At 39.3% G+C, this 11895-nt stretch overlaps 1 protein-coding gene across 2 annotated transcripts; it reads left to right on the top strand.

The window, feature by feature from the left end:
* The first annotated feature begins 219 nt into the window (after positions 1–219).
* Positions 220–5956, top strand: agr1 (anterior gradient 1). Of its 2 annotated transcripts, XM_031875099.1 has the most exons (8): positions 222–478; positions 1123–1238; positions 1474–1537; positions 1852–1904; positions 2638–2714; positions 3129–3192; positions 4360–4443; positions 5551–5956. In XM_031875099.1, the coding sequence occupies exons 2-8, from the start codon at positions 1145–1147 to the stop codon at positions 5598–5600; spliced, it is 486 nt and encodes a 161-aa protein (XP_031730959.1). In that variant the 5' UTR covers positions 222–478; positions 1123–1144; the 3' UTR covers positions 5601–5956. The 2 variants fall into 2 exon arrangements, with proteins under 2 accessions (XP_031730960.1, XP_031730959.1); XM_031875100.1 differs by lacking the exon at positions 5551–5956 and having other exon boundaries at positions 220–478; positions 4360–4451.
* Positions 5957–11895: the final 5939 nt, after the last annotated feature.

Raw genomic sequence — 11895 nt, 5'->3', positions numbered from 1 at the left:
GAATGTATGTATAAGCCCATATGTTTTCATGGACCCCTTAAGAAGAGTGCCATTAATTGTTAAGGTCAGCAATCAGAGCAGTAGTTTAGATAGGGTTAAAGAGATGTTTTAGGTAGGCCTAAGAGGTGTGCCACATACAGTGTTTTGCTGAGCCCTCTAGTGGTTTGTTGCTATGATTTGATTGTAAACCACACCGGTCCCCTTTCCAACAACATCAAACATTCACCAAGTGTGAGACAGAATTAACAAGGTGGTTTTCAATGATTGCCAGCTTCGTATCAATCAGTCTGTATCAGTCTGTATCTCAGTTCTACTTCAAACAGTGCGTGTGATTCAGTGCGTGACTTCCTTTCTTTAAAGCACACTGCTCTGATCTACCTGTTTGGTGAGTTCACTTAATAGAAAACACACCTGATAAAAGAGAACACACAGTATATCGAAGGATAGGTACAGGCGCTTGTTGCTGCGTGCTGTCAAGGTAAGACATTCAGGGTCAGAAACACTTGAATTAGGAATAACTTTTTCTGTAGAAATGAACATAGTGTTTTGATAGAAGATAGAGGCCTATAATTAGAGACTCTTTAATCCTGCTTTTTGACACAAATGTTTTTTTTCGTCATAGTAATGGGATAGTGATAGATCAGCTTTTAGCAGCGTTTTTTATTTTCATTACAAAAATTAATATGTGTATAATAATAGCTCACAAAAATGGCGATAATGATCATAACGGGTAACAGCTGGAGCTTTTAATGAGAAAGATTTTACATAAAGTCAGCGTCTAGGAATTATTTGTTAACTATTTCTACGGTTGCTGCTGTTCAACCGTTTCGAATACCAGCTTTGTTAAACTTGTTTGGTGAGTTGGCCAAGGAAAACGTGAACAGCAGAAATCTGTGCCGGCTGTTCTTATGTAATGAGCGGGAACTTGAAACAGGTTTGGTTGATTTTCATAGGAGAACACACGGAAAATGAATAACTTTTTCGTAAGATATAATAAGAACGTTTTATGCGGACACGTGTGCTGTTACTAAACCCTGTGATTGCAGTGGGTCTAACATTGTCTTTCTAATTGCAGCAGCTCACTGAATTTCCCTCTTATCTAATTGCCAACTGTCATTGCAGTTCTCTCAAAGGACGTGTAGAGATGCTTCGCTTGGTCGTGTTTGCTTTGTTCCTTGGTATCTGTGCAAGTGCTGGTAAACAGAAAAAGAAAGAGACGCCTCAGTCCTTGTCCAGAGGTGGGTGATCCGCCTTTTTTTGAAGTTTGTACAGCTTTATGTTCCATCTCAAGAGTCATTGACTTACTGAATGTAAAGCTGAGAGCTTGGGTTTGAGTCACAAGACAAACAAATAAAGTTTTTAATTTGAACTGAGCTTGTCAGGGAAGTGATTCAGTTAATATATATAGGAACCATGAGGTAGTGTGCCATATTCATTAGTTTGGGCTTTTTTTTTTGCTGTTTTGTTCTGCAGGATGGGGGGACAGCATTCGTTGGGTCAAAAATTATGAAGCGGGCCTGTCGGAGATGGTCAAACGGTAAGACTCTACACATTGATAGCAGCCTCGAATATTCATTGAATCTGTTTAGTGAGGACTTTTGACATATTTTCTTCCTAATGCATAAGGAGTATGACTAACAATGTATAATGCAGAAGACCATCTGATCTATTACTAATGGCATGAAGGAAAATAAAAGTATAAAATGATTTATTTGTCATTATTCTTTTAATATATGTCCTTGGGACTTTGATATCTCAGGGATCCTGTTGTGTAATACCGCATCCACACCCATCATGCTCATTGTGTTGAGGAATGTGTTGAGTCGTTTCTCTGTGGTTTTGCTCTCACAGTAACAAGCCTCTGATGGTCATCCATCATCAAGACAACTGCCCACACAGCCAAGGTACTGCAGTCACTCTGGTTTGTCAAAGCGGAATAATATTGAATATAACAATATAGGCTTACATACCCCGCATTGTCCCTCTAACACAGACCTGGGCTTGGTTTCATGGGGAACACAATGGGTGCATTCCTCAATAATACCTAGCCAACCAAGCAGGTCATACCCATCAATCACACAGCTGGTTTTCAAGAAGTAAGCTCAATGGAAGTCTCCACTGGCATGTCTGAACTCATAAACAATAAAGGCCACCTACAGGGCGAAATCTGGCTTTTACTTTTGTCAGGTGTGAGGAATAAAGCAGAATATTTGACAGCCTGCCTTTGAATGCCGGAACATACCAGTGTTCCTCATATATAGTTTGGTTCACGACTCAAATATACTTACTTGAGGACAGTTTAAGTTGGACACAGCCTGTTACATTGCGTAATCTCTGGCAAGAAAACTAGACGTGCATACTCTGTAGGTCCCGCTCGCAAAACTTGTTCCTAACTTGCCCGTCTGTCAAAAAGTCAAAAAGTTAAGCGCGTCGGCCAGAAGTTTATGAACACAATATGTGTTAACTGAAAAATGGTTGAACACATTTACAATTCCTTGCACACGTTTTTTTTTGAATCTCTATCGGTGGGTTGTTGCAACCACATTAATAGTACATAAGGTATTTCTATATTGATGACTTTAAAGCCAGTCCTGTTTTCTCATCACAAATCCAAGCTAAACAGAATTCTTTCAACAGCGCTGAAGAAGGCATTTGCTGCTGATAAGTCCATCCAGAAAATGGCGGAGAAGGACTTCGTCATGGTCAATCTTTTGGTAAGTTCATTGGGCACATATGAGGACATGTTTTCGTCAGCATAAAACCGTGCACACATGTACAAATTGCAGCAAGTGGTGAAAAATTCTGACTGAGTGACTGATATAAAGAGGTAATGTGATGACATGATAGAGTTCCTGTAGCCCAGTACAATGAGGCGATGTTTCAACTAGTATTTTGGTCCCTTCTGTTGGTTGAAGCATATTATTTTTTGTATGCATTATTGTAAGCACTACTTAAATTGATATACAATATAAATAAGTCAAATATCTCACGGTGAATTGTGGACACTGTAACAAGCTCAGGCATAATTGATATTTATGTGCAAAGATGAACAGCATCTAGTAACCATCTGCCAAATACTTTATGCCCACTTTTTAGTACTAGAAATTTACTAATTGTGCTTTTTACAGCTAGAGACCACGGATGAAAATATAGCCCCCGATGGCCACTATGTTCCCAGAATCCTCTTTGTTGGTAAATACTTACACTATTTATTAGGGGTGGGGGGAATCGATACAACATAGTAACGCAATGTTTTGAATGGCAAAATTGTATAGATACACAGATGCCAAGTATTGATCTTTTATCATATAAATAATTAATATTGCAGATACAAATGAAACCTTTTGGTAACAATTGCTTTTTCGGTCCACTTCATAGTGCTTTTTCTTTGTCAGTGGGATTGGACTATGTAGACTGTGATACAAACAGGTGATGTGTCAGGTGCATGATGCAACATTTATGACAAGTTTTTAGTCAGTCTGTCTGCTTGAATGGCAAACACATTTTTGCTGCAATTAAAAGGATTAAAGTCAATCAAATGAAAACTTTATCTTTATTGGATAACAAATGTTTACAAACTGCATAATTTGCAGGTGAAAAGGGTAATAAATTGCATTGCATTATTGCTGTACTCAGCATATCACAAAATGTTTAAAGCCGCAATAAGATAAAATCGTGGCTCAAGTATTGGGATCAAATCGTATCGTGGGTCCTGTAATGATTCCCACTCCTACCCCATTTATCGTGATTTAGAATTGATTTAAGCAATATTTAATCTAATAGGATAATCAATTGAAAATATCAATTTCCCCTTTAATGGATCACTCTCCCATCTTATGAGTTAAACAAGAATATATATGAAAATACTCAGGACAGATTTTTGCATCCATTTGAGACACTGAAAAACCTCACAGAAGATTTTAAGTCTTTTTAGCAGAATTCAGGCACATCAGTATATATAGCACAGATGAGAAGGAAAGGAATACAGGCTAACAGACTCAGTAGTAGTGTATTCTTAATAATGTGTGGGAAGTGTTGGGTGAACTAGGACTGGAGATTCTATTTTTCCCACCAAGTCCAAAATAACCACTAATTTGGCTGAGATGTCACCACATGGCTCCTGGCTGAAACTGACACCTGCCATCTGTTTGCTTCTCTTTCACATGTCCTCATTTTATATTTCTTAATCGTCACCGCTTGACCTCCCTCTTTTTGCCATTTCATATCTTCACTGCTAGTTACTTTAACAGCTGTTACAGAATCACTCGGTACTACCAAAGTGAGCAGCCCAACACTTATTGCAATCATCAGATAATGTTGATCCTCAGCCGTCTATGTGTGTGACATGTCTTTCTGCAGATCCATCCAAAACTGTGCACACTGAAATTGTAGGAAAGTTCCCGACCCACCGCTACACCTACGAGCCGGCTGACATGATACTCTGTGAGTGACTATCCACTCTCTCTGATGATGGGGGGGGGGGGGGGGGTCACCTGTCAGTAGCATGAAGACAGACTGTTTTTAACCCTCATCTCCCTCCCTCTATATTTTGACAGCGAGTTGGGAGAAATCTTGCAGCTTCTCTGCTCTAACGGCTTTTAGAGATTTTGTGTAATTTTCAAGACATCCATGTCCAATTTGCAGAATAAAGTTTAACTTCTAGAAACACAAGGTAGGGTACTTTTATAGAAATTATGATCATTAATGAACAAAATAGGGACAAAATCACTCAAAAACTATTTGACATGGTGCATTAAATGTGATTTTGCCAAAATGTAAAAAAAAGAGATGAACTCAACACTATACTGGCAATACAGAGGGGCGCTTTGAAAAAAAATATTTTGAATTAAAGCTGCAAGCAGCGATGTGTTTTGCAAAGCCCTGCAAAAACTATATTTCAAAGTAAGTGTGATTGTCTTCATAGTACTGACTATACAAGGGCTGGTTAACTTAATTCAAGTACATGTCTTCTTTATCTTAATTGGCAATTCTATCTTATTTGTGGTTAAATTCAGATCCTCCAGTATGCTTTGATACTTATTCTAAGCTCTGAAGTTTCAAGACAAAAACATCTCATGTCAAATTTTTGTTTTGTTGCGAGTTCATCACAAGTTCATACATTCAACCGTAACCTTTTAAAATAATTGAGATTCACCCTCTGGGGACCATGAATATCTGATCCAAATTCAGTCTCAATCCATCAAGCAGAAGTTGAGATATCTTACTATAAAAGTGAAAACTTTGACCTGCTGGTGGTGCTAGAGATAAACCTAGGGAATCATCAACGTCAAGAAGATTCATCCTCTGGGGACCATAAATAGAGGTACCAAATCACATGGCAATCCTTCCAACTGTTGGTGAGATATTTCAGTCTGGACAAAAGTGGTGGACCCACAGATTGACATTGCTATTGCTAGTTGTACTTTCAAGCACAGCTCATGTCTAAAATGATTTTTTATTTGATTTGATGAGGCATTTTTGCAATGAGCCAATCAGCAAAGAGAAAAGACTTATGTTGCATCTTCTAATTTGTCTCTTCTCTTTCAACAGTGGCCAAAAACATGAAGAAAGCCAAAATAATATTGAAGGCTGAACTCTAACACGTTTCAATCTGAGATCGGACTTCTCTCCACCCGAGTCATGCTGGTCCGCCTGCTCAGTGTTCAGAGACTGACATTTTTACCTTCTCTTCAGAGCTCAATAAAACCAAAATAAGTAATTAGAAAGTAGAGTGTCCATTTTATTATACTCCATAGTAATTGTGCCGACAGTACCCTGGTGCTGTTGAAGCTTGCATGCAGGATAACTTATTAACTCATAATTGTTAAGTTCAATTTGAATTTAATTTTAAAAAGCATGGTATTATTGTACTTAGAGCTTTTAAAGGATGAGTCATTTTGGGACGTACGCTTATAAAGCAAAATTAAACTCTTCCTCTACTGTTCTTTTATCAGCTGTCAGTTGGCCATTTTTATTTACATTTAATTAAGAAATGGATATATTCAAAACATAAAGGAGATAAACTACTCGTATATTTAGTGAAAGTGAGTGTTACCTCAGAGTCTGGGTGTAGGTTCTCAGAAGAACTCTGTGGACTTCCATCAAAAAATGCTGTGTTGTTGACCTGAATATTTTATTTACACTATTTATAACACTGAAATAATGTAACGATCTCAGTGGATAATGAGTGAAAAATCTCCCACATGGTGGCATGTTTCCACCACTAAGGGGCAGTATAATATAGATGTACAAGGTCCTATGACCTCTTTCACTGAAATCATATTTGTACTATTGTCAATGCTAATTAGATTATACTTTGTTTGATTATATGAGTTGTATGCAGTTTTTAATTAGAGCGTTAGCACAAGTTATATAGGCTACTGTATGGTATTACATATAACTGTATTATTGCATTGTCTACAGTTTATCTTCCTTTTAGTGCACGTAAGTTTAATGTATTCTCCGGTGTGTTCGTCAAACATCTCCTACAAGATCAGCGTCAGTTCTTGAAGCGTGTCTGTGATTGCGTTGCTGCACGTGTAGTGCTTATTGATCCGTAGTTTCTAGACAATTCTCCAAAGACGTGCATGTGGGCTGCATCTCTGTTTCTCCCGCTAAATGGTCCTCCCTTACAACTGCAAAAATATCATTTCTAAACAGCTCAGGCCTTGACAGAATGAGACCGTGCTGCAACGCCACAAATAGCCCAGATGTCGTTTTATAGCTAGGATTAATGAGCTGTTTTTAATTGTTATGGCTGCACTGTGTTGAGCATTCTTGTGCCTCCACCTTTTGAAAGAAAAAGTACACCGAGTGGTGCAGACATATATCAGCAGCGGTGACTATTCTGCAAACTCAAACCCTTATTATAACTAATAAGATGCATCCTTTTAACCCAGAAAAACAAGAACAGCAGAAAACAGAGAGCATTTAAAATGGGTCAGTAAGTTTCATTCCTTAATATTAGTTTCCTTAACATCTACTGAAGGAACTGATCACTGAGGAATGATTCAATTATTCACACTTGCGTTGCATTTTTCCCCCCTTTTTCCTTGTGTGCCTGCTTTTTCCCCCCAATGTTTTTCAGTTTTCTGTCTTTCATTTGGACCCCAGATGATTCGTCAGAAACTCTTGAGATTTTCTAACTATTTCCCCCCCGATGTTTTTCTCAAGAAATGGGTTTCATAGGCTTACACTCCTGGTTTCATAACAACTGTGTTTTCTACTCAGACGTTCCTATATCCTTGGCCTGACAATTCCCTGTCTGGCTCATTGCAGTGCTGTTTCCGTGCTCTGTGAAAGAAATTCTGCTTCCAAAATCATTTCCAGCACCTCATGCCTCCAAGAAACTGTCACATTTTGTTTTAGGTATACGAAGCATTTCTACCATTAATGACAAAAAATACTTATCATTGGGTGTTAGTTGAAATAAAACAGAAAAAATGGTTATTTACAAGAAACTACCTAGACAACCTTCCTAAAAAGAAATGTAATATAGCGTACGTGAACACAAAACGTACTGTGAAACCATATTTCTGTATTCCATGCAGACAAAACTGATTTCATCATGTCTAAACTTTCCCCCTAAAACACAAGCTTGTCCCACACCTATACTGCAAGTCTTATTTGTCTCTTTCCAATTTACAGTGTCGTGATTTTTACTAATGGTACACCATTCAGTACATGGCCGACCAATAGGTACAAGAGAATGAAAGCGTTAGAGAACAAGGGGCTAACAATGTGGGAACCTAAAGGCTCTCTATACGACATTCAGGGCGTTAATGTAGCATCAAACGGCTAATAGCTATATAAAGGTACAGTGTAGTAATGTCTACCGTGGCAGAGATTTAAGTCGCTCTCCCGCTGCATGTTTTGTAATCTGATATTCTCTGTGTTTTTTAACATTGGTTAATTCTGAACTATGAAATATTGCAACAATGTTGATGGTATAAAAAAGGCAACAGATTAAGTGAATGTGTCTTACAAGCATTATACTATTCAGGAGATAAACAGTATACAAACTGTACACACGAAAATACTGTATTCCATGTAAGAAGCTAAGCTGAAACTGAGGCCGGACATTGAGGGTGCTGGCTCCTCATGGCTTGTGTGTCCGACTATTTCTTGGATTAGCAACCTGATATTATCCCGTTGCAGATGTGACAGGATCAGTTCTCGTATCATTTATTTGCAAAAACAGGGAGGACGCCCAGCACACCTCTAACTCTCGCAGGGACAACCGGAAGTCACTGCCATAATTCATTATCACCATCATCATCATCATCATCATCGGGCTGAGATTAGTGTGCAAAAGTTGTCCTTTTAACTGCTTTCCTAAAAGAAGACATACCAAGGTGGACATTATAAACACAAAGCAGGAACCCTTGCATTTACAGAAACACTGTTACATGCCGCCAAACACACACACACACACACACACAGACAGACTCAGGTACAAGGTTCTTCAGTTTGACTTTGGGTCCGCCTGTGACAAGGGCACGGGGCTATTAGTGCTCGTTTGCACACTGCTTGGACAATTTAGCTATTCAAATAGAGCCCACTTACTGGAAAACAGCTCCTTAATGAAGAGATGGGCTGGGTAATATTTCATGAATCTATTCTTTTATTCCTTCCCACACACTCATAAATACACACTGCCTGTACGCATATATAGAACCATTATGTACACCAACGCATATGCACTCTTAAACACAAACTTAAACGCATAGTTATACACACACACACACACACACACACACACACACACACACACACACACACACACACACACGCTTACACACCTATACAAGGGCGGACTGATATTATAATGTGTTCTGGAAGGGACGGGGAGCAATTTTCGCCACATAAATCAAAAAGGTCAAAATGCAAATGTCAGCGTTTCATCCCCCTCTCCTTTTTAATTATTCCGTCAGGTTCAAAGAGCCTTCATCAGAAAGGAGCTGCTCTGACAAAGGAAGGCCTGAGCTCACAGATAAGCTCAATCTTTGTCTCCTTTTGACACTTTCTTCTCTATACTTAGCCTATCTACACTCCTCTCACACACGCAGCGACACTTAGCATCACCTCAAAGTAAATTACAATGTATCGGTGTGAACGCGGTGCCAAAGAGATGCTTTAGCAATTACCAGCCGACTTGTGTGAATGTTGAGTCAATTAATTTACACCGTGGGGAGCAGTCTTGTTAGCTGATTTTGAAAACTCAAAAGTATAGTTCGTTCAGATCATATACTTATAGATTTGCTCTCTATTATTCTATCATTAAATCATAGCACAATATGTGAACAGTTTCTGTCCAAAGTTTGACTTTGATAAAGTGAAGCAGAACAAAATTAGAGAGGTTTTAGTACAGAGAGGTCAGGCAAGGTCACCAAAATGGTCATTTTGGAAACATCTGTTCCATTTTAATTTGATAGACTATATAACTATATATTTCACTTGTTTTATCACTAATGGTGTTCAATATATCCAAATACAGCAGTTTGGCTTTATTTTGAGAGCCAGAATCCTCTCTGAGCCCTGTCTGTGTGTCACTGGGTACTTCTCAAGTCTCTTAATTGTCGTTTCCTCGCTCCTCGATCCTCGCTTGAACCGGAAGTTGTTTCTGCGCCGCCATATTGACGGCCATCCCAAAGCTCTAATATAGCTCGGAGGAGCCAGGAGCGAGGAACCACGAGAACAGACTTCCAGGAAGTCTTTTAACGGCCGACACGCCCCCTCATTGTTCATCAGTTATGTGATTGGACGCTGCAGCCGATCGGACTGACTGACTGCAGTTTCATACCAGAGTCAAGACAGATCACAGAATAAACTCAAGCTTGATATTTGATTAGGTTTCTGATTCACCATCTGGTTTAAATATATGTTCATTGTAGTCTGAACAACAAAAGGACCACAAACAACTTTCTTCATTTATTAGAAAGATTTGTATTTTCATGATCTGATGTTTCCCTCAATAACTTTTATTATGAATACAATTAAAGTCAGAGAGCGCTGGAGAGACGAAACACTTTTTACATTATTCCTGAGTGTTTGATGAGTTTTATCATTTAAGAGAAACAATAATCATATTCTGGGTTATTTAATAATGACGCCACAGTCACAATTTCAAAACGTACAGACGCAAATAATTCATAAATAAGACGATCGCATTCCGCCGGTAGAAATCGATCCTGTGCTTATAAACAGAACACAGTTTGTTAACAGACTACAGAGAGAAACACCTCTACAGTGGTGATTATAGTGTATCTTTATTAGTTATTAGTATTATTAGTTACTATTATTAACTACAGTGATCATGTGAACAGACACAAACTTATCAAAACTCTCTCCAGCTGTTAAAGCCGACTGACAGCTGTTCCAGCTGTGATCAGCTGATCCTCCGTCATCAGAAACAGACGTCGCTTCACATGACGCAACTGAGGAAAGGACGTCTCATGTATCTTAAAACATATTTCCTCGTTCCTCTCTCCTCGCATGGTTTCCTCCATGCTTCCCTAGTGGGAGGGACTAAGACGCAAGGAAAGGACGTAAGTGAGGGAAACGGGGATGCAATTAAGAGACTTGAGAAGCACCCCCTGTCATCATGGAGCTTGGCTGACTCCTGTTGCTCTGTGGCTATGCAGACCTGTAAGTCACCAGCCCATTGGTCGATTTTAATGAATGACCCCTCTTTCGACGCGTTAGAGCCAATAGAATTGAGCCAACACGAGGGAAAGATTGACAGCACTCTTAGCCAGTCAAAATCCAAAACGCGCCGTCTCTCGCGAAGTGTAAAATCCGATATGCCGAAAGTAAAATCCCTACCCCCAGCTCCCTCAGGCTCAAATTCAGCTGTCTTCACGGAAACAGGACATCGTTGGACAGATATCTGAGTGAATTTACCGGGATTTTATCCTTTCTTTTCACGAAAACGACGATGAGGTGAGGTGTGTTTCTGATAATTATCGATAAAGCGGTTTGTGGTTCTGGTGCTTGTTGGCTCATATCTCTGTAATGTTTTCATGGAGAGATATATTGAAGATATCTGCGTAATCTGTGTCGAATTCTCTTGCTTTCTGGTATCTCGGTTTTCCGTGTTAGCTTCTAGCTTTTTTCTTGGTAGCTACGACCGGAGCGTGGAGTCGGCTCCCTCATGCCGAAATATGAGTGATAATTTGGTAATTCTTTTAGTCGTTTGTTTTAGTTGTATAGAATTGTGTTTGGAGTGTGTAAAAATGGCCTACATGATCTTGTAGCCCAGACTTTTTTCATTAACTGGGTATACAACATGTGTGTAACATCATTATATTCGTTCCTGAAAAGGGCATTGTACGACGCATTGTACGACACGCTGTACGCTAAACTTTCTCCGTAAAATCGAGAGCCCCCCACTTGGGGGGCTCTCGGGCTAGAAGGCTACAATTATTTGCAGAATTGTTATTGTATTAGTTTGTGTCATTATTATTTTCTGATTATTATAACACTTTGTGTGACTTTTAAAAGGTCAGGTATCATTATAGACATGGGCATTATAGAAAGTGAGGCTTCTATTATCACTATGTTTATCTATCTTCATTGTCAGCTCGTATTATGAAAGACGTTTCCCTTCAATGGAAACATCGATCTTATTTTTCTGTTTGGAAACACACTTCCACCCAGAGACTCATCTGTTTTGCGGTGGACTCTGTGACAATGGGTATGACGCCATCAGTGTATGAAGCCCTCCAGAGACACAAGGTCACAGAGACACTCCCGCCGGTGGATAACAGGAGGCTGGAGTCGGGGCCGAGGTGGGGAGCGGTCTTCGCCGTGTGATTCGCCACATACTGTATATCAACTCTGTTGAGCAGAAAATTGAAAATGGAAATGTGGGCCTTGAAAGAGTGTGGCTCCCAT

Source organism: Anarrhichthys ocellatus, unplaced genomic scaffold (assembly GCF_004355925.1).
Source record: "Anarrhichthys ocellatus isolate YVR2014 unplaced genomic scaffold, GSC_Weel_1.0 scaffold86, whole genome shotgun sequence".
NCBI lineage: Eukaryota > Metazoa > Chordata > Actinopteri > Perciformes > Anarhichadidae > Anarrhichthys > Anarrhichthys ocellatus.
The sequence above is the reverse complement of the archived record's forward strand: the minus strand, read 5'-3'. Positions and strand labels throughout refer to the sequence as shown.